The sequence below is a fragment of the Pan troglodytes genome, chromosome 9 (genome assembly GCF_028858775.2).
Source record: "Pan troglodytes isolate AG18354 chromosome 9, NHGRI_mPanTro3-v2.0_pri, whole genome shotgun sequence".
Taxonomy (NCBI): domain Eukaryota; kingdom Metazoa; phylum Chordata; class Mammalia; order Primates; family Hominidae; genus Pan; species Pan troglodytes.
Window position 1 is genome coordinate 88,686,842 of NC_072407.2, and position 26,395 is coordinate 88,713,236.

At 40.6% G+C, this 26,395-nt stretch overlaps 1 protein-coding gene and 1 long non-coding RNA gene across 3 annotated transcripts in view; one reads left to right on the forward strand and one right to left on the reverse strand.

Moving 5' to 3' along the window:
* The window catches only part of ME3 (malic enzyme 3), a 231,763-nt gene extending 229,479 nt beyond the window's left edge, over nucleotides 1–2,284 (reverse strand). Inside the window, exons 1-2 of one of the 2 annotated variants that reach the window (XM_001175318.5) lie at nucleotides 1,993–2,284; nucleotides 1,430–1,627 (exon numbers count right to left, since the gene is read on the reverse strand). In XM_001175318.5, coding sequence (XP_001175318.2) covers nucleotides 1,430–1,612 — 183 coding nt within the window. In that variant the 5' untranslated portion in view covers nucleotides 1,613–1,627; nucleotides 1,993–2,284. Of the gene's footprint in view, nucleotides 1–1,429; nucleotides 1,628–1,966 lie in introns of both variants that reach the window. The other variant, XM_508682.7, reaches the window with a different exon arrangement.
* Nucleotides 2,033–26,395, forward strand: part of LOC104001274 (uncharacterized) — a 45,511-nt gene continuing 21,148 nt past the window's right edge. Inside the window, exon 1 of the long non-coding RNA XR_673002.5 lies at nucleotides 2,033–2,120. This is a non-coding gene — a long non-coding RNA (uncharacterized LOC104001274). The remainder of the gene's footprint in view (nucleotides 2,121–26,395) is intronic.

Consider the following 26,395-nt stretch of genomic DNA (forward strand, 5'->3'; position numbering starts at 1 on the left):
CTGACCTTGCAGAGAGGCAGAGTAGAGAGCCAGAGAGAATCTGCATCTTGAGCAATGCCATCTGGGCTTGTGGTTCAAGCCCTGCCTGCAACCCTTCCTCTAGATTCTTTAGATGAAGGAGCCTTTGTGTGCTTAAGCCAGTTTGTATTTTCTAACGCTTACTAGCAAAGTAATTCAAGGTGATAACAAACACCTTGAACACTTTGGAAAGTGGTAGCGTCCAAACAATTTAAGGTTTCTTTTGGAAAGAGCAGGAGTCCAGTGTGATAGAGGTTGATTTTGATTTTTTTTCCTTAGCTGCTTCTATTAGTTCTGTAGGAAACAGTCACAATACTTCACATTATATAGTTGTTCCTACTTCTCAAAAACATCTTTTCCACACAGATTGCTTCACCTGAATTTCACAATCCAGAGTCAGAGCAATTATAAAAAAAATTTTTATTTTGCAGTAATTGTTATTCAGCACTTTATACAGTTTAAAATATGATTTCAAGTTCAGTGATTCATTTTATTGTCACAATAACCAAATGAGATAGAAATGGTGGGTCTATCATAATATCTATTTTAGACTGGAGAAAATTGAGCCTCAGATAATTTAAATGAGATATGTGAGTTAATTTGAGGAGGTAGGGGGAGACAGGACTACATCTGTCTCTTGCTTCTATTTCTCTCACCCAATCCTCTGAACCAAAGATACTAAACTCTATTCCCAAAAACAAATACAAAAGGGCTAGCGGTGGGTTGAACTCGACCAAAGCATTGGAGATCTGGATTCCAGTGGCAGAGCCAGAACTAACTAGCTGGTGACCTTGGGCAAAATCCTTTGTCTTGTTTTTTGTAAAAGAAGAGGTTTAAACTAGGATCTCTAATGCTCCTGCAAGCTCTAAAATTTCTATAAGTCTAGACTTTTCCATCCTTGCTCTCAAATTAATCTTTTTCTCAGAATAATAATCATAACCTTATTTATTCTCCCACTGGGTACCAGGCACTGTTGTAACGTACCCCCATTTTCTACCCCCATTTTCTCTTTAGATCTCACGACATTCCTAAGACAATTATATCTCTTTTACAGATAAGGAAACCTAGGCTCATGCAGGTTAAATGAACTGCCCAAGACCAATAAAATTAGTAAGCATCAAGGGGAGAGCTGACCGCAGGTCAGACTGACCGCGAGGATCTAAACCTGGTCTGTGTTGTTACTGCAGAAGAAATTAGGCTCCCTGCATTACTGGTCGCCTCTCTCCACGCATAAAAGGGAGAGGAGGGACAAGAAAGCCAAACCAAGTCACAACAAGCCCCTGCAAGGCAAAAACAGAAAAACCGCTGGAAGGGCGCCCGGGAGGATCCTTTCTGGGTCCAGGGGGCGGGGCGCAATTTTCCGGCAGCCACGGGATCGCAACGCGGGCCGTCCTGCCCTCTGGCCCATTACCTTGTTGAGATGAGGGTTCCTGGTGACATCGTATCCGCGCTTCTTCAGGGGCACAGGGCGCGCCGGGCCAGGCTTGGAGTGGCAGCCTTGGGCGGGCGCGGTGGGTGCCCAGCGCGGGAGGGCGCCGCAGGCCCGGCCCGGCCAGGGAGCCAGCCGCGTGCCTGTCCCCAGCGCGGCACCCATGGTCCTTGTGCAGACCTGGCACGGGAGAGAAAGCAAGGTCAGGGCCTCCTTCCAGCCAGCCAGGACCCACGCGCGCTGCGGGGCACCGGGCCTGATCCGGGGACGCGCCCTCTGGGAGAGGGCAGGGGCTCCCAAAGGGTTAAATGTTCCAGCCCCCGCCACTCCTCGGCTGCCACCTGCTCGGCTCCGTGCAGTGCGCCAGGCCTAGCCAAGAGCCAGGCAAAGCGAAACCAAGCCCTGGAAGCAGATCCGGTGCGGGTGACAGCCGGCGCCACCCCTGCCCCCATCCCTGTGAAAAAGAGGCGACTGCGCGGCGAGGGGTCCCCGAACCCTTAATCCCGCGTGGTGGCTTGCCTCGGTCCTCTCCTTCCCTGGCCCACCTGCGCTGCTCGGGGAGCTGAGGTCTACGCGGTCCCGCTGCGGAGCAGGCGGGGTGAGGCGCTGCGGTCTGTGAGTCCTCTCCCGCCAATGGGTGGACCGCGCTGGCGGCCGCGAGCTCGCAGAGCTGGTGAGTTCCTGAAAGAGCGGTCCCACAACCTTTGTCTCAGTGCCTGGCTTCCCCTGAGGACGCGCGTGGGGCGCCTCAGCACTGCGTGCACGTGGTTTTCCCCAGTGACAAGAAGCAGCTCAGAATGCCCGCCTGAGACTCTCCATCTTGGCAAGACTAAATGCACAGAGGGGGATTTGCTTTTAGGGGTCAGCATATCCTCGCACTCTCCCAACATTCGGGGAAGGACGTGCCTTCAGGATTTGGAGTAGAAATCCTCAGGCATTCGGTGCTCAGTGTTGCCTTGTGCTGTCCAATATAATAGCCATTCGCCACGTGTGGCTATATAAACGTAAATAAATTAGTCTATATAGAATAAAATTTAACATCCAGTTCTGCAGTCACGCTAGCCACATTTCCAGTTCAAGAGCCACTTGTATGCAGATACAGAACATTTCTGTTTTTGCAGATACTTCTATTAAGCGTCGTTGGTATAGGAGCCACGGTTACTAAGAGGACTCCTGAGGACCCCATGGAGCTTGCCATGGGTTACTGGGGCCAGACAGGGATCTTGGGGTCCATCTAGCCCCAAACTTAATTTTATACTTTCTCCACACAGTAGTCAGGAGATTCCTTTTAAAGCAAACACTTCGTTGTGTGTGGAATAAAATCCAAACTTTCAGGGCCTACGAGATTTCCCATAAACTGGCTCTTGCCAGCTTCTTCAGACTTATCCTACTCTACTCTTTCCTTCTCACTGATCTCTGGCCATACTTGCTCCTTCCTGTGTCTTCACCCCACTTGGTTCCCTCCCACTGCAGGGCCTTTGCACTTGCTATTGCCTCTCCTTGGAAGGCTCATACTCCAGCCTTCCAAACCACTGCTTCATTCCCACCTCTCAGTTCTCCACTAAGTTGTCAACTCGAAGGCCTTTCCTCTATCCCATTCAATGTCAGCCTGCACTAGGAACTATAGAGTGAAGGGGGTTTTCTCTTTAGAGAACTTAACACAGTCAGTAGCGCGCTTGTTTTTCTGATTGTTTACTGACTATCTCCTGTCTAGAATGTAAGCTTCATGAAGAGAGGCTCTTTGCCTGTGAACCTGTGTGTCCTCACTGCCTAGCTCACTGCCTGGTATGTAGTTGCACAATAAATAGTTGTTAGGTGAAGGGAAGTGGCAGCCACTTTCATAAGGATCGTGAACCCTTAGACTTACTGACAGACAGGTGGCACGGTCCTCTGCTGACACCCCTTCAAAGCTCCCCGTGCCAGCATTAGCCCCGTTGTAAGTACCAAGCAGACATCATGGCGCACAATGTGTTAAGGGCTGCTCCTGCCTGAGTTCAGGATTCCCTCATCCCTTCAGGAATAATCGTCTCCTCCTGCAGTCTCTCTCCTCCCTGTGTAATATCTAATTTTCAACTTGAATGATCTACATAAAATAGTTATTTCCAAAACAGAATTACAATTACCTGGTAGGAAATAAGGATGGGGCAAAAATATAGCTTTCCAGGCCCCATCCATGAAGATTCTCATCCAGTAGGGTTTACATCCCTGAAGTCAGTTTTACTCTTGGACTGCATATTTACATAAGCTTATAAATGATCTTTTTTTCTGCCTTAAACCAGTTTGTGTCAGATGTGTGATTGTGTGCAACCAATAGTATTAACTAAATCCTTTCAACACTATTTTTATATTGGCACTTCTTCCCACCAGTCAACATCTTTGGGGGGCAGAGATCATGTGTGTTTCCATCTTTGGTATCTAGTGCACACAAATATTTGGAAATTGATTGTTGAACCAGTTTGCCCTTGCTGAATACAATGACCTTTCCCTCCCCTGGAGGATATTTAATAGGTAACTTTAGTCATTTGAAACCAGGATGTAAACAACAAAGGTTTCCAAACAAGCAAACATAATTTTTATAGCATCAATTCACTAAAGCTTGTACAGTTTACATATAAAAGTCTCTTACATGTCCTCACCTGTGGCCTATATTCTCTTAACCCAGGCATAATTCTACAATGTTGTTTTGTGTGTGTGTGTGTGTGTGTGTGTGTGTGTGTTTGTTCTTTGGTGACAGGAAAGAAAAGGTTAAAGGCAGGTCCACCAGGAGCAGTGATAGAAGGCAGTAGCAAGAGGAGGTGGCTTCTCAGTTCCATACAGTTGTCCAGGGACCCAGGTTTTCTCTTTTGCTGCCAGGCTCTTCTGTAGCTGTTGCCTGCCTCTACACAGCGCTAACACCATGTTAGCATCCCAGCCGTGGAAAGCGGGAACAAGGAAACAGAGGGAAAGCAAATCGATTTGTTTTTTTAATTGGGACAGGGTCTCACTGTGTTGCTTAGGCTGTTCTTGAACTCCTGGGCTCAAGCAATCCTCCTGCCTCGGCCTCCCAAAGTGCTGGGATTACAGGCGTGAACCTCCGTGCCCGGCCAAAGCAAATCTGTTCTATGGAAGTGACATGAAAGTTGTATATATTACTTCTACTCACATTCCATTGGTAAAAACTAAGTCACACATTCATATCAAGCTACAGGGAGGGCTGGAAAATATTGTTTGTAGTAGGAAAGGCATGTATGTGCTCTACTGAAGTTCAGTGGGGAGTCTATTACTAAAAGGAAGAAGGGGAGAATGGTTCCTAGGGACCACTAACTAGAAGTCTACATATAATACTCATTTTCTGTTGAAGTGCTTAGCCCGTAGTGAGTGATCAGAAACTGTGAGCTGTTTTTATTGGCACGTGTGGTTTCCATTTCTGCTTTTGTGGCAACTTCCTTACTTTTAGAGCTGAATATAGGATTTCAGAGACCAGGTTCAGAACCACGGAAACATTACAGATCTTCTTCCAACTCCATACAACTCTGACTTCCTTAGCCAGCCAGGAAGTTGGCTTGTGATCTGGTGATCTGGTCCAGCACTATATAGAACTAATGGGTCTCCATAATTTGTCTTGGCCCCTCTCCTTTCATATCCCATTTACTGACTTCTGCCATCATTGTAATGATGCTTCTTGGGATGGCAGAGAAGGAATCTCATTCCATCTCCTCCAGCCAACAGTTCCATATTCCAGGTATAGTTAATACTTTTGCTTTTCCATTTTGATTACAGAGATTTAAATATCTACCTGTTTCCCTACTAGATTGTGAATTCCTTGATGACTACAACCACCATTTATAATTCTTTGCATCTCTAGTACCTGGGAAAGTGCCTGGCACTTAGAATTAACTCAGTTTCTTGAATTAAATATAATTGTGGTTCAAATTTGTGCATAAGCTTCCAAGGAGTGGAATTAATTGAAACTAAATTTGGTACATTGTTAAAAGGGCACAAAGTGGCTTCAAGTCAGATATTTAACTCAGTCAGCTACCTTAAAACAAGATCTCTTATCTTCTGAAAGCAGATGTTAATGACCTTACACATGGATTTTAAAAAGGAGGTGAATATAAAATTCATTATTTTTCAGTTAATCCCATTGCTTCACAAACTTATTCATAATATTCTGCACAACATTTAATGTTCATGATTGCCCCAAAGAACTCTTTAAATTCATATTGCTGCTAGTAATATTTGTAAACACTTCAACTTTATCATTATTATTATTATTTGCAGCAAAGGAGAATTATGGGGATCATTTATTTCTTCCTGGTCTGCATACTCATCACTCTGCTTATGTGCCCTGAACTCTGGGCCTTTGCTCAGCAGTTTCCTCTGCTTCCAGCATCTGCCAGTTGAAGCCCTGTCTGTCCTTTACAATTCCACTCAAACACTACCTCCTCCAATGAGCCTTCCGAGAGTCCCAACCAGCAGCTTACCCTCCCTCCCTGATGCCCACAAACTCTGCTATTTTTATCTCTCCTATTCACTTTTATTGCACTTTTGAAAATCTCTCCTATTGTGCAAAGAGGCTCATAAAAGTGAACACCTTTAAATCCAGATAGTCTGGACTCTCTACCAGTGAGTGACTTTGAGCATTTTATGTGACCTCTTTAAGCCTCACCATCCTCATGGATAAAACTGAGATCCTAACATCACTTCTCACGTTGTTTTTTGCTGGATTTATTTATTTATTTAAAATGCATTATAGCACACACTTACCACCTATGTGCCAGGTGCTGTTCTAAGCACTTTATAAATGCTAAGTCATTTAGCCTCACGAGCTATCATGCCATTTTGCTCAGCTCCAGATCTAGCTTTTTCTACTCTGGCTTATGGCTGAAGCTTGGGCCCTATAAACCCATTCTTTGGCAGCAGGGTTCTTGTTCATTTCTGCCAATAGGGGGCACTAAAGGGAGACTGAGGGCTGGAGAGGGGAAATGTTCTCCTTTCTGTTTGCTCGCTGTTGGTTCGCTGCAGCATCCGCCCAGCAACAGCCATTTACCCGGCATCAGCCATTGGGCCCAGTCTCCAGCCCCCTTTCACAGCCTAGAATCAGGCTTCCCAGGCTTCCACAGGCTTAGCAGCAAGTCTTTTTCACCTCAGGTCCAGCTTCTGATGGTGCAACCACTTCCCTTTGTTCCTCCAACCCTGGAGATGAAACCTGCATGCTCCGGTTACCATCTGTGATTGCCTCAGCACTCCTTTTCTTCTCATCCAGCCCTGCAGCACCTGGGAAACCAGTTCTTTATATTAACTTCCTCTTGTTGAGATATACTTTGTGTGGTTCTGTCTCCTCAACTGGACCCATCTGTTATAGATTGGTACCATTATTATCCTCATTTTACAAATAAACAAAATCCAGGAAAATTAAATAACTCACCTGAAGTGGGCTGGGATTTAAACCCAGGCTCAGGTGCCATGGTGGTCCCAGGACACTAAGGGCTCGTGTTTGGTCAGGCCTGCTGCATGGCCAGCACTCAATGAACAGTGGTTCTCTGATCTCCAATCGTCATCCTCATCACCACTCTTCAACCTTTCATCCTACCCAACACCTAGGACAGGGTGTGTGCAATCAATGCCTACTGAATTGAGTCTGATTACCTAAATATGGGAGGACTGTGGCATAAAAGGGGCTTGAGTTAAAAAAGGGCATGGAGGAGCCAACGGGGCCACGAAGCTTCTGCATCCTGTCCTTCTGACTCTTCCTTTGGATTTGTTTCCAAGGTAATTGATTCTCCCTCTCTTCTTGACCCGTCCCCCACCTCCCTGCCACGGTTTCCCTGTCCTACACTTTGGCTTCTTGACTTCTGTTTTTCTATTAAGTAGGAATAAACAGTTCTCTGACATTCTGAGAATATCAAAAGCAAAAATAAAAGGGCCATTTTGTTGGGTAGCAGAAAACACGTTTCTTATTTCTCTGTTGCATTACATTCTATTTCTCTATTTTTCTGTTGCATTGTCATAACTTTTAATACCCAATTTTAACAAGAAAATATCTTTTAAATAACCACATTCCTAAGAGAGGTGGTCCACGGAGTTCAGTTACCCCTGCAGAGTGTTATCACAAAATCACCTTGAAATGTTTGTTTATAAACTATTTCAAGTAGTGGTTGCACCAAACATAATTGCTTCCAGAGAGAAGGACACAATAGACTGCATTACTCCTCAGAACCCCTGGCTGATTCTCATTTAGTCTGAAGCTAACTCTTAAGGCCCACTTATGTTCCTAGCCTGGCCAGCTCTTATTTTCATGGCTGCTTTAGTCACAATTTACAATCCATTTTAGACATGCCCCCACTTCTACCACGTAGTAGGAGTTCCAAGAAGGAAATATTATCCTCAATCAGAGTGACCAGGGAGAGAACTAGTAACCAGTACTTTTTGTGTATTTTCCAGGCCTCCACATTTCCCAGAAGTTGTTTTAAAAAATCTATTTTCTGCCCCTCCTGAAACACTCTATTCAAGAACTCAGTCCTCTGATGGCCACCGCACCATTTCTTCATTATGCCCTGGGTTCCTTGGCCGCCTCCTGCCTCACATAGAAGTTAGACAAAAAGGCAACTTTTAGAAAAAGGCAAGATGCGGAAACAGAAAGCCATGGCAGCAGCTGCTGAGCTAAGCAGCTGATAAGGGGGAACAAATTTGTGCCCTTAGTGTTTGTTTGGAGGTCAGGGTGGTGGCCCAGCGGGATAGGGGGAAAGCTTTTTGTCTACGGTGTGATTTGCCCATCTGGCCTATTCAGCATCCCCTGGACCAGCTGACCCCTGTCACCAGCTTCACTAGCTCCTTCATGGGCTCCAAGCTTGTTAAGCTGTAATGAGCATATCCTTGAGTTTCCTAATTAACTTTGCAACAGTCCTGACACACTTCCATAATGGGAAACAAAAATATTAATAGTTTTCCCCGTTGACAATCATTTCTTGGTGGGACAAAAATCATCAGTAATCTGGAGGAATCCTGGGATTCTTACTAGAGTTTAGGTTATTTTTGATTTAAGTGTTTTTAAACTGTGTTTTCTATGCATATAATTGGTGAGATGAAGACAGGCTGTTCCCAGTGCATTTGGGTTCTCTTCAGCTCTTCATCACCTCAATTGGTTTTTGTTTTCCCTTCTCACAGATTTAGCTACTTGACTCCCCCTCTCAGTCTGCATTTAGCCTCTAATCCCTTGGCCTGATTCACTGAGGATTCCCCCAAAGAGATGTAATTTGTTTCCTTTGCGTATTCACAGGTTTTGAGCTTCAGCTTGTGTAGTTTGTTATTGTAATGGATGTTATCTGTGTCATCAAGCAGCCCACAGAGCAGGCATTCACTCAGCTGTGGAACCGAGCAAAGATTTTGACCACAAAGCTAATGTTTTTCCCTCCAGGTCATACCAATTGTTCACCAGAGGCACCTTATTTTCAGGAATACTTGCGCTTCTAAGAGCAGGTGGATTTAGTTCTCCTTAGTTTGAATTTTGGGTTTAGTATCAAATCTAAAATACTGACTCACAAAGGGTAAAAACTAGAGACTGATTAAGCAGCATACAGATGATATGGAGTGGAGAGATATCTTTTTGCTTTTCAGGCATTGTAATTAGCTACACACTTTATTAATTTATTTGTATTTTTTATAGGCTTGACACTGCTGTTGCAAAGCAGATTTTGAGATCTGAGCTCCAGCAGCATGTTATTTAACACTTTAATTTGCACAAGGCTATAAACCAAGGTTGCCATTTAAGGTTGTCGGCTCTGATTTTTGCCAGTATAAATTTCATGTTCTGGCCGGGCATGGTGGCTCACACCTGTAATCCCAGCACTTTGGGAGGCCGAGGCAGGCGGATCACTTGAGTTCAGGAGTTTGAGACCAGCCTGGGCAAAACCCCATCTCTACAAAAAATACATCTGTAGTCCCAGCCATTCAGGAGGCTGAGGTGGGAGGATCACTTGAGCCTGGGAGATGGAGGTTGCAGGGACCCAAGATCGCACCACCACACTGCAGCCTGGGTGACAGAGCAAGACCCTGTCTCAAAACAAACAAACAAACAAATAAATAATTTTATATTCTTTGTATAGTAGCTAAGAGCTTTCTCTTTAAAGTCAGATACATCTGGGTCTAGATCCCAACTCTGCCACTCACTAGCTGAGTGATCCTGGGGGATTTACTTGATTTCTCTGAAGTTCAGTTTTCTTATCTATAAAATGAAGATAACAATAATAGTATTTAGCTTATAAGGCTGTTGTGAGGATTAAGTGCCTAGCACATAGTAGATCTTTAGTAAATATTAAATATTACTATTGCAATACCTCCTCTGTATTCCCACAAAACAATTCTGGACATGTAATAATTGCTGAATAAACATTGATTAAAATGCACCTAAGTGAATTTTCAAAGGCCCAGGCTTCAAAGGCTTAATGTGAAATCTCTCTAAGGCAGGTTAATGCCCAGAGGTAGAGGCTGAATATTCATTGAGTTTCATTATATTTAAATTATCACAGTGCATGTGGTTTAGACACACACACCCACACACACAGAGGTTTAGATACAATGTCAGGTTCTATTAAAATGGAAGTCAGGTGAAGGTGCCCTGGGCCCCACTCATCTCATGTTGCAGGTAGGTTTACTTGCACTACTGGCCTTTACTAGTTCTACCTCTACCACCTATCAAATACCAGGACCTCAGCTCACCCCAATTTTGTGCATATCTGGGAGTCCACCTAGCAGAGAGGCAAGTTTTCTATATAATCTGAGCTGCAGGTGTAGCTCCTCTGCTCCCCTTTTGCTCACTGGGGCTGTGGCCACCTCTTTCAGCCCCCAGCACTGCTGGAATTCAGCTCAGATTCCCTCTTGTGGCCCTGGCCACCATAACTTCTGAAGCCCTTTGGATAGCTGTTTCCCAGCTGGTGCTGCTTGAAACTCTGCTGTTTCTATAGTACCTCTCTCTGCATTTCTGTGGTTCCTTACTCTTTGTCTCCTGATGTTGCAGGGTAAGGTAGAAAAGTCAGGAACTCCTTGTAACATGGTCCCTTTAGATTTACTACCCTCTCAGAAGAGGGCAGGTCCCCAGCAGAATGGCATGGGCCTCTACAGATTCCGTTATTATATCTCTTTTCTTATCGGGGCGTGCAAATGGTCCTGGGGAAAGACCAGACCAAAGTGGATTCCAGGACAACCTCATACCATACTGTGAACTTCTGCTTTCTCCAGGGCCTGCTTCTAATGCTAGCCTATCCTGCAAACATTTTTTGTTTACTATGTTTTTTTCTGGAGGGGAGAGACTCTCCATCTCTGCATTCAAGCTTCAGTAGGCCCACCAGGTTTAGAAGACATACATGTCAGTCAATTGTAACGAGGCTCAAGTTCCTTCCTCTTCATGAGGCTCCAAGGCCCCCTGTAAACCAGTGATGGACCCAGATGCTCCATAGATATCCCTGACTACCCTGCCACATTTAAGATGTTTGTCTGCTCCGGGCACATGGCAGACCTCTGGAGGAAGCTGTGTAATTCAGAAGATATCCATCCAAATCCAGGCTCTTAGATGGCCGAGATACTCTGCCACATATCTTTAAAAACATTTCATTTAACAAGAGATATGTGACAGAGATGAGGAGAGGAATGGAGTTTCTTCACAAATCAGAAGTATTGAATTTGAGCTTTCTAAAATTCCTCCTAATTACAGGGTACATGAAATTACATAATTCTAAAGTTGGAAGGGATCTAGGTTTTATAATATATCAGTGATGCTGCCAAGAATAGAAACTTTGCTCCCTGAGAAGTTTTCCAGAGGCAGCATGGCTCAGCAAGCCTGCAGTGGTGAGATACCTAATGAAATGGGGGAAAACCCCTTCCTTTCAGGAAGAAAACCATTAAAAAAGGATGATTGTACTTGGCAGCCATATTTTTATCCTCTTATTTTTCAGCTTTTATCAAGCCTCTTGTTAAAAAGGACATGTTCTCCTTTATAAGAAGAATGTGAGAGACTGGATTGATAAACAGCCCATATTCTGAGCACTACAGCTATCGTAAAGAGAAAGTTCATGGCAATTAATAGATTCTAAGAATTTTTTATCTAATCACAAGAACTGACAAGCTCTAGCCAAGCCAAGAAGATAAAAATCCTAGAGAAAATAAGAAAGGATTTAAAATAAATGAGAGTTAGTAGAAAAGCTATCAAATTTGAACAGTATGTTTGCATTTGTAAAATCTTACTTACTATTCTATATATAGAATATGACAGGATATTGAATGGGATTTTTCTTATTATCTCAGGATTTCAGCTAAAGCTGCAAGCTAAGGTTAATAGGTGGTACCCCACATTCTATAAAGAAACCAAGGAGCCACCAGACATGGTCTCCAGTGCTTTAAGGAGTGGCCAAAGGGATCCTCCAACTCTCACCCCCACCACGCCATGAGCAGAAGGCTAGACCCCATGGCTGAGGAGAGTGTGTAGACAAAGAATGAATCCACCAAGGGGGTCACACATGGAGATGAGGTCTGCTCTAAGAGGGTACCCGGTGTCTCAGTCTCTGGCTAGAGGCTTAGCAAGCTGCCCAATTTGGGAGGGCCACCAGGATGGACTGCCATGAGGCAGCTCATGAGAGAGGCTGAACCATGGCCCTGGAGGTAGGGGATTCTGTAGGCAGAGGCGGACTAGAGAAGTCAGTGACTATGGGAGGAAAGAGAGCAGTTTCATGGTGGAGTGACCTCCTCCTCTTCACAATGGCTAGGGCGAGTGGAGATCCTTGAAAGCCAGGGAATACCATAGAAAGTAGCTGAGTCGTTTGAGGGTCTTGCACCCATGAGGGGGCCTGTTTGGGGGAGGAAGTTGTAGCAGTAAGAGGCTGTGGAACTTGTCACCCCAGCTGGAACCTGAGCAAAGGGTCACAAGAGGCCAGCCAGGGAGCTCTTTTCCTAAGCTGGGCCCCTTCAAGGGCATCCAAGAAAACCTGCTCTTGCACCCAACAACATAGCCAGCTTTGGGACACTTGCCCACAGAGGGCATCAGCAGCCATGAGAGAACTAGAGCACAATCTAAATGAAAAGGTTTTTTGCCCTTTAGCCTCTTGAATTAATTTCCTAGGGCTGCTATAACAAATTATTATAAACTTGGTGGCTTTAAACATCAGAAATGTATTTTCACACAATTCTGGAGGCCATTCAAGGGCTGTTCTCTCTCTCTCAGAGCTCGAGGGGACAATCTGTTCCTCACCTCTTTCAGCTTTTGATGACTCCAGGTGTGTGTTGGCTTGTGGCAGCACCTGTCCAAATGATCTCCACAGTCATATTGCCTCTTCCTCTTCTCTGTGAGCTTCTCTTATCTATGTTTCTTATAATAAGTCCCTATATTTAGGACCCTCCTGGATGATCCAGGATAATCTCAACTCAAGATATTTAACTTCATTACTTCTGTAAAGATCCGTGTTTCCAAATACATTCACAATCACAGTTCCAGGAATTAGGATATGGACAGATCTTTTTGGAGGTTACAATTCAACTGCCTACATTCCTATCCCCCTTTCCTCCTCCAACCATGTAGGAATCAGAATCAGCAGGATGAGGGGAAAGAGGAAGGAAGCACAGGTTGTGCCCCTCCCTCACGCCTAGGGAGGCTCCTCATTCCATGGGAAGCAGGCCCAAGCTTGGGAGAAGAAGCTCTGAACTGAATGTGAAATTGGAACTTTACATCATACCTCACTAAACTTTCAAACTGAACTTTGAAGTTTTGAGATCTGCCTGAGATTTTCTCAAAGGTCATGAAGGGGAGACTGGACCAAGCATAACTGAAGACAGTGATGGGAAAGGATAAGACAGACATTTCCTGTTGTATTCCATTGAGTTCAGTATATTCAATAAACTAGTTACACTAATATTAGTTAAAGCTCATGCTTTTCTAATATAAGACATCTGGGTTTTTTTTTAATAAGAAAAGCACAATTTAGAGGCGAAGCATGCTAATACGTATTTTCAGTGAACGTCATATTAGGAAAGGACTAGCTGTTTGGAACAAATATCTATGGAAATCTAAACTATAAAATTGTATTAAATGCCAATCACTAAAGCAAGAAGAGTAAGAATATGTGGTTCTTTTAATAGCAGATACTCTTGTCCACCTGCCTGACCACCAATTTCAGATGTGGACTGATAAGGAAAGTACAGTGGAACTATTACCTACCTCAGTCCATCAAAATTCTAGTAATGCAGCCTCAAATCACCTCAAACTTGCAAGATCTCTGTCACATTGCTGGCTACATTGAGTTATTAATGGAAACCCAAAGGTCAGATGAATAACTAATGAGGCAGCTGTCTATTTGAACAATTGACAATCTTTTTTTGGGATTACAAAAACTTTAAACTTAAATACCTCTATGTTCTTTTATTCCTTTTCACTATAATTTTGTTTGTTTCAGCTCATGTTTTCAGCTTGTTGCAATCTTTATAACGTTGACTTTGTAATCCAATGTGTTAGTGGTCCCTCAGAGTTTTACATCGTACAACTTATTTGGTAAACTGGCCTTCTGGGCCTACATTACCAGGAACTTTGGAGACAGGACACAGTCAAAGGCAGTTGGTACAGTATTCAGTCAGCCAAAATATCAACACTGGGAAGCCCTCATTTAGTAATTTTTGCAGCATCAGGCTTTTTAGAGAAAGAGAACACTAATAAAATAAGCTAATATAGAAGTCAGTAAGAAAAAAAACTACGTGGTAAGGATGGACTCAGTTGCATTCTACCCAATCTCTCCTTTCCTTTGTGCCCCTACAGTAGTTACAGGTCTGCAAAGGGAGAATTCATCTTTACTTTAATAACTTTTAATCATTACAAGGAAAAAATAAAAGAGTGGATAAATCTATTTTCAACAAGATGTGAAAACCCTCAAAGATCCACTTAACCTCGAATTAACTGGAGAATAGGGTCATCTGTCCAGATAACCCTATTATCTATTTTTGGTATAATTAAGCTATTCTTTTCTATGCATTAAAGGATGGTTAGAGGTATGGTGGAAAGGGGGTTGTAGGGCAGAGAGAATTTAGTAGAAGGAAGAACTGACAAGAGAAGTAAGTAATATTAAAACATGAGGTTCAGAGATCAAGGAACTCTGAGCACAGGCATCTTAGATGTAGCTCATGGACCAGATACCATTCTTCTGAGAGAGAATTTTAGCCAAAACAAAAAATGCTATCTAATTAGATGACACATCTGAACTAGAAAGACAGAGTTCTATAATTACCTGTTTGACTCTTCCATTTGTGGAAGTGTCGCCCCAGCAGGCATGGATCAATTTATTAATCATTAGGAAGAAAGCGAATGCTATTGTCTAACTTGGAGGTGTTAAGATTTATTTTCATTAATGCTCTGTTATAATACCAGGGCTTTAAAAAGGATTACTGAGTACAAGAAACATAGATTTAAAGTAAGTTTTCCTATGCATGTGTCTCATGCTTGGATCACATTCAATAATCTATGTCAGGCATGGATCCTCCTGACTTACTGTTGTTATTGGTGGATTATGTAGCTACATGAAAACCCCTGGATGCTTCTGCCCTGGATGTCCTGAGAGTGCCTGGGATCCTGGACCACATAGCCTTTTCCAGCCAGTCATGGTTCCTCGGGAAGCCCAAAGCAGATTTGATCATAATCCTGCCTGGCTCATTAGGGCAAGAACATGGTAAACCCCAACAGGCAAATATGCCTAAATGCTAAAGTTAATAAAGCAGAAAAGATGAGCATATAATGACTCCTAACTCTAAAATTTTGGTTGCTGCAATGGAAGGCACTGCGGGATTTTCTATGCTGAAAAACCGTGGACAACAATGATCTCTTAAGAGGTTCCAGGAGTTAGTTGGTTTTTAGGATAATATAAAAGCTTACGATGAAAGAAACCAAACCTTAATACTGGAGATATATATGTGTGTATGTGTGTGTGTGTATATATATATACACGTATATATACACACATATATAATACATATATACATATATACGTATATATACACATATATACGTGTATATATACACATATATAATACATATATACATATATACGTATATATACACATATATACGTGTATATATACACACATATACACGTATATATACACACATATACACGTAAATATATACACACATACACACGTATATATATACACATACACACGTATATATATACACATATACACGTATATACAGGTATATACAGGTATATACACGTATATACACGTATATACGTGTATATGTGTGTATATACATGTATGTGTGTATATACATGTATATGTGTGTATATATACGTGTATATGTGTGTATATACCTGTATATAGACGTGTATATACGTGTATATACCTGTATATAGACGTGTATATACGTGTATATACCTGTATATAGACGTGTATATACGTGTATATACCTGTATATAGACGTGTATATACGTGTATATACCTGTATATAGACGTGTATATACCTGTATATAGACGTGTATATACGTGTATATACCTGTATATAGACGTGTATATACCTGTATATAGACGTGTATATACGTGTATATACCCGTGTATATACCTGTATATACCCGGATATATACGGGTATATACACGGGTATATACGGGTATATACCTGTATATATACGTGTATGTACGTGTATATACCTGTATATATATACGTGTATGTACGTGTATATACCTGTATATATATACGTGTATGTACGTGTATATACCTGTATATATATACGTGTATGTACGTGTATATACCTGTATATATACGTGTATGTACGTGTATATACCTGTATATATATACGTGTATGTACGTGTATATACCTGTATATATATACGTGTATGTACGTGTATATACCTGTATATATATACGTGTATGTACGTGTATATACCTGTATATATACGTGTATATATACGTGTATATACCTGTATATATACGTGTATATATACGTGTATATACCTGTATATATACGTGTATATATACGTGTATGTACACGTATATATACGTGTATTATACATGTATACATGTATAATACATGTATACGTGTATATATACGTGTATACTTATACACGTATATATACGTACATACACGTATATAGATACGTATATATACACGTATATGTACGTACATATATACGTGTATATACACGTATATATACACGTACATATATACGTGCATGTACACGTATACACACGTATATATACGTGTATATACACGTATACACATATACTATATATACATGATACATGTATACACATACATATATACATGTATACACATATACGTATGTATACACGCATACATGTATACACATATACGTATGTATACACGCATACATGTATACACATATACGTATGTATACACGCATACATGTATACACATATACGTATATATAGACACATGTATACACATATACCTATATATACACACATACATGTATACACATATACGTATATATACACACATACATGTACACACATATACGTATATATACACATACATGTATACACATATACGTATATATACACATATACATGTATACACATATACATATATACATATATATACTTGCTTGTGTATATATATACATATATGAGAGGTTCAAGGAGTTAGTTGGCTTTTAGGATACTATAAAAGCTTAGGATTAAAGTAACCAAACCTTAATACTGGAGATATATATGTGTGTGTGTGTATATATATGTGTATATATATACACATATGTGTGTATACATGTATATATATACACATATGTGTGTATACATGTATATATATACACATATATGTGTGTATACATGTATATATACACATATGTGTGTATACGTGTATATATACACATATATGTGTGTATACGTGTGTATATATAGACATGTGTGTATACATGTATATATACACACATATGTACATATATACATATATGTGTATATATATACACACATACACACATGTATATCTCTAGGTTTAAGGTTTGGTTTCTTTCAATTATATATATATATATAATTTGTTTATTGAGACAGAGTCACTTTGTTGCCCACTGGAGTGCAGTGGTGTGATCTCAGCTCACTGCAACCTCTGCCTTCCAGGTTCAAGCAATTCTCCTGCCTCAGCCTCCCAAGTAGCTGGGATTACAGGTACACACCACCATGACCAGCTAATTTTTGTATTTTTAGTAGAGATGAGGTTTTGCCATGTTGGCCAGGCTGGTCTCAAGCTCCTGACCTTAAGTGATCCACTCGCCTTGGCTTCTAAAGTGCTGGGATTACAGGCATGAGCCACCATACCCAGCCAATACTGGATATATTTAACTCAAGTTTATCTATCACAGTGAGATTACTGCTTATTTCTTGGGGCAAATATAAACAATTGTACTTTGGAGCCAGGGTATTGAAAAGCTAACAAACGTGTGTGTGTGTAAGATATGTGTACAAATAAATGGTATATAAACAAGTTATATATTATTTTTATTGATTTTATTATAGGTATAACTTATTTTATTGGCAACCCAAAGTAGTAGGTGCCTTAGAAATAGGCAGGAGTTACAGAATAAGAAATATAATATACTCCTTTACTTGCTTTGGCATTAACAATTTCATAGTTATCTTTTAAGATGTCTGCAATTTAGATTCATCAGAAAAGGTATGTTGAAAAGTGAGTTTTGTGGAATTTCTTCTCTGAGGTGGAACACCCGCAATGCATTGATGCTGAGCTCTCCAACTTTGTCACTGAGGATTGCTGCTCTAGTTTTTCTCTTGTTCCTCCTTGCTTTTAATTAAGCAGTTGCCTCCTCCTGGAGCACCCTTTACTCACCAATGTCTAAACCATTAACATTCTCTAAGGCCTAGTTCATGTGCCCCCTTACCCTGCAAGCTTTGCCTAGTACATCTTTCCTCTCAGAACTTTCATATCACTCAAGGTATTGGTCTGCACTTCAAGTGAGTAAGTTCCCAAATCTTCCTCCTCCTACCCCCGAACAAGACCTCTTTTCCCTTCTATGAATTCCACGTTTTGAAAAAGTGTGTTACTCAAGTAACACAGTTTAATTAAGAACACATTTATTATGAAAAATTTCATCTATTCAATCAGTGCTTTTTGTTTAGGCAGTTATTGTGTAACTATCAATAATGTCATTTTTATTTAGTATTATGAATTGGATAATCACATGAGTCTCTGTCATAGATGTGGCACTAATTATAATAATGAGGGAAATGTTAAGTCAGCAGTTAGTGGCCTAACTCCAGCTGTTGTGCTATACTTGCATCCAATGTCATGCCTGTTCTGGACATAGTCCATTGGAATACTGAAACTGCCAGATGTCAGTCTGTAAAATTATGTCACCCACTGACTGTATCCTAGAAATTTCAAAGATGTCATTGACAAGCAATCAAAGCTACTGATGAGCATGAGCTAAGTGGTGTTAACACAGTTGATATTATTTCACCCTAAAGAAATTCGACCTTTTGTTTTAGTTAGTGTGACACGCTTTCAGTTTCTGCAAAGCTGAAAAACTTTTGAACCTAAAGTCTTCTAAAACCTCAGGTTCTGGAGATGCCAAAGTGAGAATCAGAAACCTTTATTCTAAGGCTCCCTGATTCTTTTACCAAATCTTACCTGGATTCAACACTATTGTAATTTCAAAGGTTCTGGTTCCAGGAAACATTGCTCATAGGTGACTGTCTAACATGTCAACTAGTAACTGTTAAAGGAAAAACTTAGAGTGAACTTTAGTGTCACCCATTCCTAAACATTGACTTGGTTGAGTTTGGAAGGAATACACTTCTTATCTTTAGTGTCATAGAAACAATCATTAAAGAGAGAATTATAAGAGTAATAACTTATTGTAGTCCTACTGTGTGTGCCAGGCACTGAATGAGACATTTCACAACTGTTATCTCTATTCCTCCAACAGCTTTGTAGAGTGGGTCCTATCATCTCAATCTAACAGATATGGATTTATATTTTTGGGAAATTAATTTTTTCACCTTTAAATTTTGTGCCCTTCCTGTGTTCAGACTCACCTTTGACACTGGTTATCCACAGAGTAAGGTTATTGCAGCAGAAACAAAAAGAGAATCAAGAGAATTGGTTCTTGTCTATAAAGCCTAAACAACAGGCTTGAAGAATACTTTCAAAGTAAATTTTGACCCACAGCAGAGAACATATAAATTCCTGGGCTAATGGTCTAAAGAAAGAAAGACAAGCAATTCCCAATTCCATATTTTTAAAATAAAGACCTTCCCTGTTTCTAGTCCAGTATGTCTAAAGTACGGCCCTTTGGGTCCCCAACTGAGAGTCTGGAATAGCTACTAGTGCCCCTCCTCCTCAGAGGGCCCTGAACTCTTATTTTTATCTTCAAAAAGTGGTGTGAAGCAAAAGCTCATCTAGGCCTCTAAGCCTTGTAACCATTGCTTCCCGTTTGGGGCCACTTAGGGCTGGCAAATGGTCTCACTTCTCTGCGCTTGCCTTCCTCAAGGTTCTTGGTCTCTATATTTACATGCCTTTGTGTCTTAGCTCAGCCTGCTATAACAAGAATATCATAGGCTGGGTGGCTTAAGCAACAAAATTTATTTCTCACAGTTCTGGAGGCTTGAAGTCTGAGATCAGGGTGCCAGCATAATTTGGTTCTTGGCAAGGGCCATCTTCCTCAAGGGGGCCACCTTCTCATTGTGTCATCACATGGTGAACAAGGAGAGAGAGAGAGAGGAAAGAGTGAGCTCTCTCCTGTCTCTTCTTATGAGGGCAGTAGCCCCTTCATGAAGACTCCACCCTCATTACCTAATCACCTTCCTGCCCTGCCTCCTAATACCATCACATTGAGTGTTGGGGTTTCAACATATGAATTTGGGAATACACAAGCATTCGGTGTCTAGCATTTGGTAACTCTAAACTCTACCTTTTGAGCGCTATCTGCAAATGACTGTCACTGCTCTGCTCAGCTGCTGCTTTCTGTTTTTCTGCTTGGTTTTTTCCACACCTCACTGCTTTTGAATGAGTAAATGCCTCATAGGAAACACAGGGTGGAATGTGCTCACCTCAGGCTTTCCCTTCTCTATGGGACCTCAGCTCTGGGACCTTAATCCTGGCTCCTGTGTAGAGCTCAGATGCCTTCAAACAGATTTGTATTTTATTTTCAAAAATTTATCTAGCTCTTGCAGTTGTTTCTTAGCGGGAAGTTTGGTTGGGTGCAGTGTTGTAGTCAGAAATAGAAGTGAGAATAGTGGCTAGAAGAGATGGTGTTTTGAAAATAGGACTTCAGCACCCCATTCAGTCTTTCTGCCCCCCTCCCCACTGTGTTCCTTAGTGAGCAGCAGAATGTTTGCCCTTGTGCTGGGATCAGTGTGGAGGTGGCAGCAGCTGCTGGCAGACCCAGAGACCTGGCCATCTAAAGGGAAGGATACAATAGCAGATGATGATCAAGGACCATGTGTCCTGAGCCTGCCCCCTCACACACTTCAAGGCCTTGTCTCTCCTTAAACTCAACGTAGAGAAAGAAGAGGAGAGGAGTGGAGGGTGGGAAACCTGCACTGACTGAATTTACTCTGAATTGACTAAAGACTCTGTTTTATCATCAGGCAGAAAGGGGACTCAAGACAGAACTTAAAAAAATTTACATAATGTAAAATTTATCATTTTAACCATTAAAAAAGACGGAACTTACATTTAGTCATAGAAAAATAAAGACAATTTTTGCACATCTGAGTTTGGGACCCATGAAGGTCATTCCTGCCTATGGGATCATACTATATTACTCTGTGACTTGCTTAACAATATATCATATAAGTTTTGCCCAGACAATATATGTAAATCTTCCATTTTCATTTAATAGATGCATCGTATTCCCTAGTAAGGTCGGATTTAATTTATTCCTCCATTCTACTATTAATAGGTACCTAGGAGATTTTTTATTGCTTTCCATTATTAACTACATTATCATGTTGACATGCTTTCCTTAATGAATGACAAAAATGCTAGGAATGGAAGTGCTGATGTAAAATATATCCACATTTAAAATTTTTATAGATTCTGCCCAACTGCTTTCCTCAAAATTACAGCAGTTTACATTTTCACTAATGGTATATAAAAATGTCCCTCTTTCCATACCCATAAAACGCTGATGCTATCAGTTGTACTTTTTGTTAATTGAATGAAAAACAACAATACTTCATTATTGTCTAAATTTTTACTTTCCTGACCGCTAGTGAGGGTGAGAATCTTTTTATATTTGTATTGTCTATTCATAATTTCTTTTCTAAAAACTGATGATTTGTTTCCATCATCCATATTTATACAGGGTTATCTTTTTTAAACAATTTATAGATATCCTTTGTATTGGAGGTCTATTATCCCCTTTTCTGCTACATAATAATTCTAACCGCTAATATTCGTTGAGTGCTTATATTGCTTATCCTGGACTTAATGCTATAAAAATACTCTCATTAAGTCTTTATAAAAGGCTCATGTTACTACTGCACTCGGTAGAAGGGCTAAAATAAAGACAGTTGGTAATACCAAGTGTAGGCAAAGAAGTGAAATAATTGAGACTCACACATTGTTGGCGGAAATACAAAATGGTACAACCATTTTGGAAAACAGTTTGACAGTTTCTTATATAGTTAAACATACCTGTATTGTATGATCCAGCAATCCTACTCCTAGATATTTATTCTTAATAAATAAAAACAAATATCCACAAATATATTTACTTGAATGTTCATAGCAGACTTATTCAAAAGAATAAAATAGCCAAAAATTGGAAAGAACCCAGATATGATTTTGATTTTGGCTTTATCAAATTCTTCTTTGATTTCTAAAAGTCTTTACCTTATACAGGTCATTCCTGTTTTGTTTGGTACATAAGGGTTTGTGGCAGTTATAGTTTCCCTCTATCATTCAAAATATCCTGTTCTGTCTAATTAAGCCTTTTGCTCTGAATTCTAATTCATCTGATATTAATTTTGCCTCCTTACTGTGGTTTGGTTTTCATATGTCTCATATATATGAACTTTTTCAACATTTCTTTGACAGAGCTAATACAAAGTTGATATTCACTGAGGCACCAATATCAGTACATGTCTGAAGTCTATTGATGGACATGGAAGTATATTAGTTGAGTTTCTGTGAGTTTCAATCAAGAGTTGGATGAATACAGGTGGTATACCTTTTTTTTTTTTTTTTGAGATGGAGTCTCGCTCTCTTTCACCCATGCTGGAGTACAGTGGTGCAATTTCAGCTCGCTGCAAGCTCCGCCTCCTGGGTTCACGCCATTCTCCTGCCTCAGCCTCTCTAGTAGCTGGGACTATAGGCGCCCACCACAGGTGGTATACCTTTTTAATCACTGCATGACTTTAAAAATTTTTGTACTCTCTTTGTAAGTGTAGGATTCTTAGATTATAGTCCTTTTGTCTAAATTGTGAATATTGTTCTACTAGCTACTATATGTTGCAAATAAGAAATTCAACACTAATCTATTTTTTTGCATTTTACTTTTAGAAGTTGTAGTCCAAAGTCTTATTGACTTATATTCCCCCACGAAGCATACCAGAATTTTGTTATTGGCATCCAGAATTTTATTTAAACAGAGACCTACCAACAAATGAATAATGAAATTTTCATTTTCATGATGACTTTTAATATCAATATTTTAATAGCTTAACAATTGATTCAAACAACTGATATGTCACAGTAGATAATACATATCTGGAGAGATGAGAAGAGAAATTACTAACTGAAGTGATTTTGGGAAGTCTTGTGGGGAGGTTGAGGTCTGAGTCGAAGTGGATGAGACTTCAATAAACAGAGGGAATTAAGATAGGAGATTCCAGTCAGAATGTTTAGCATAAGCAGATTTATAAAGGCTAAACATTGAAGAGTGTTTAGAGAATGGAAAGGAGGCTACTGGAGTTGAATAAAGGGTAATGAGAAGCAAGGTGAGAAAATATTCTGGGATCAGATGACGAAGGACCTGGAATGCCTAGCTGAAGAGTATGAAGTTTACATTTTCTGCAAAGGGAAGCCTGGGAAGGTTTGTGACAGTGGAGTAGAAAGAGAATCACAGATTGGGCTACTTCTCTGACCCAAGAGAGATACAACGAGACCCTGTGCATGGCAGTGGCAATAGGATTGAAGATGTGTGGACCACTGCAAGAGCCATTACAGATGGAGAATCCTGGACGACCATTAGGATGTGGAGAATGAGAAGAGTGAAAAGTTGAAAATAGCTTCGAATTTTTGATCCTGGGAGGATGATGGTTCATGATGTTTGCTTCTAGCTATAGGCTAGAATTTGTGTTTTCCACAAAGGATAGTTACGGTCTCATGGAAAGGTCTATATAGGTACTCTGAAATATTACTGTGTACTTCAAAGAACAGACCCTTAGGTACAAGCTTCAGAGCTGCTATCAAGTTCTAGCAACTTTCTGATCATACCAGAGGTTTGAGTCAGAATTTCTAAGTCATCTTTCAGTTGGGAGGGAGACATAATGATAAAAGCAAATTGCTGAGCCAAGAATGAACTGAGAAAGAAAATTTAATTGTGGTTATTTGTAGGGAGTAGTATTGCTATTCAAATTTTTAAAATAATTTTACATTTACAAGCTAGTACAGAGACTTCCCATATACTCTTCACCCAACTTTTCCTAATGTTAATGTCTTATATAACCACAGTACATTTTGTTAAAACTAAGAAATTAACATGAGTTCAGTGTTATTAACTAACCTACAGACTGTATTCAAATGTCACTGGTTTTTCCAATAGTATAATCTCTTTCTGTGTAAGGATTCCATCCAGGATACCACATTGCATTTTGTTATCATGTCTCTTTAGTCTCCTCTGACTTGTAATAGTTTCTCTTTCTTTGTTTCTGATGACATTGGCAGTTATAAAGAGTACTAGTCAGCTATTTTGAGGAATGTCCCTCAATTTAGGTATGTCTAATGTTCTCTTCGTACTTAGACTATGAACTATAAGTTTATTGGAAACAGTAACACAAAGTGGGGTACTCTTCTCAACCCATCATAACAGGGGTATGTGACATCGTTACTCATCATGGGTGGTGTTAACTTTGATCATTTGGCTAAGTTGGTGTCTGCCACGTTTCTCTGTTGTAAAGTTACTATTTTTTCCCTTTCCATAACCTAGTCTTTGGATGTGAGTCACTAAGTGCCCCCCATTCTCAAGCGGAGAGGAATTAAGCTCCATGCCCTTGAGAGGGAAATGGCTTCATATATTTTTTGAAACTCTGGGCTGGGCTGACGCCTGTAATCCCAGCACTTTGGGAGGCAGATGTAGGTGGATCGCCTGAGGTCAGGAGTTCGAGATCAGCCTGGCTAACATGTTGAAACCCCTCTTTACTGAAAATACAAAAATTAGCCGGGCATGGTGGCAGGCGCCTGTAATCCCAGCTACTCAGGAGGCCGAGGCAGAAGAATCCCTTGAACCCGGGAGGCGGTGGTTGCAGTGAGCTGAGATTGCACCATTGCACTCCAGCCTGGGCAACAAGAGTGAAACTCTGCCTCAAAAAAAAAAAAAAAAAAAAAAAAGAAACTCTGCAATCCCCATCTCCTCCATTTATATGTTCATTTCAAATAGCAACAATTGTGTTACTGATGTGATAGGGGCCTTCTGTGGGGGAGATTGACTGGAAGTGTGCTGGATGAGTATGAATAATTGCTCTTGTTCCTTTAAGACTGGAATAGCAATAAAGACATTTGCTTGGCTGCCAAATCCTCATGTGTCTTCAGAAAGTGAATTTTAGAGTTGTCTTTCTCATGTAAGGGAAGCCCTGTGGATGTTTTTTGGGAGGAATATATTTTTCCATATTGGTACTCCATGATATGAAAATACTACAGAGATAACTCAGAAATATCTCTGAACAAGACTTTTATAGCTTTGGAGGTTCCTGCCTTTTGTTTTCTGTAGGAGACTCTCATATTGTGGTAGATGGTACAAAGGGAAACCTAGGCTGTCTATAGTGTTAGTCAAATGGGGTTCAACATAGAGTTTGATGGAATTCTGCCTCTAATTATTTTGCTTGCATGGAAAATCAGAGTAATAAACGTGGCAGTAAAGACTGCCGTGGGTAGGAACTTCCAACTAAGTGGCAGTCTGAAGGCCGGGGAATGAATTATCTTTCTAAAACTGCTATCTTCTTGACCCATTGTGTATTAAATCATATGAGTTAGCAATAACAGTTTCCTTTTTTATAATAGGTGTATTTGCACTTCCATGAATTCTGATTTAAAAGCTCAGATGTGGAATTTGGCAAGCCTGCAAATCTATGTTAGGGTTTAAATTCCTAATATTTTTATTGTTTAATGCATAACATCCTCAGGTTTTCAGGACTGCAGCATGAGCAATGCAGTTGTATAACATTGACACCCAGTAGCCTTCATATCAGAACTTTGCCTACTTATCCAGCTTTATCTTGAGCTTGCAGTCTCTGATAAATGGAGTGATATACTGTTAGTTTATATACATCCATTCATTCATTGTTTATTAAATATCCTTTTTGCCTGGTACTATGTTAGACTTTGTATACATTGTCTTATTTAGTCCTCAAAATAATCTTTGGGTTTGGTAGCGTTATCTCCATTTTACAGATGAAGAAAAGGAGGCTCAGAGAGGTAAGATACTTGCTAGCATAGTTCTGTCTCTCTTTCTCTCTCTCCTAAGAACTAACCCCACATCTAAAGAAGCTGGTCTCTGAAAGAGATTTTTTGGAGAGAACCTCATTATTGATTGGGGTCAGCAATGAATATACCACCCAAGCTGAGCCAAACAAATTTTTTTCTCCTAGAAATATGAAGTTGGAATTCAAACACTGCAAGTCACTGCTTATGGCTGGAACATATAGACTTGACAGGCTTGGAGAAGTAGATTCTGATAATGCAGTTGGAGAAGCATCAGAGGCAGAGAATATGAGAGTGAAGCAACTGCAAAGAGAGAAGCAGGGGTGAGAGG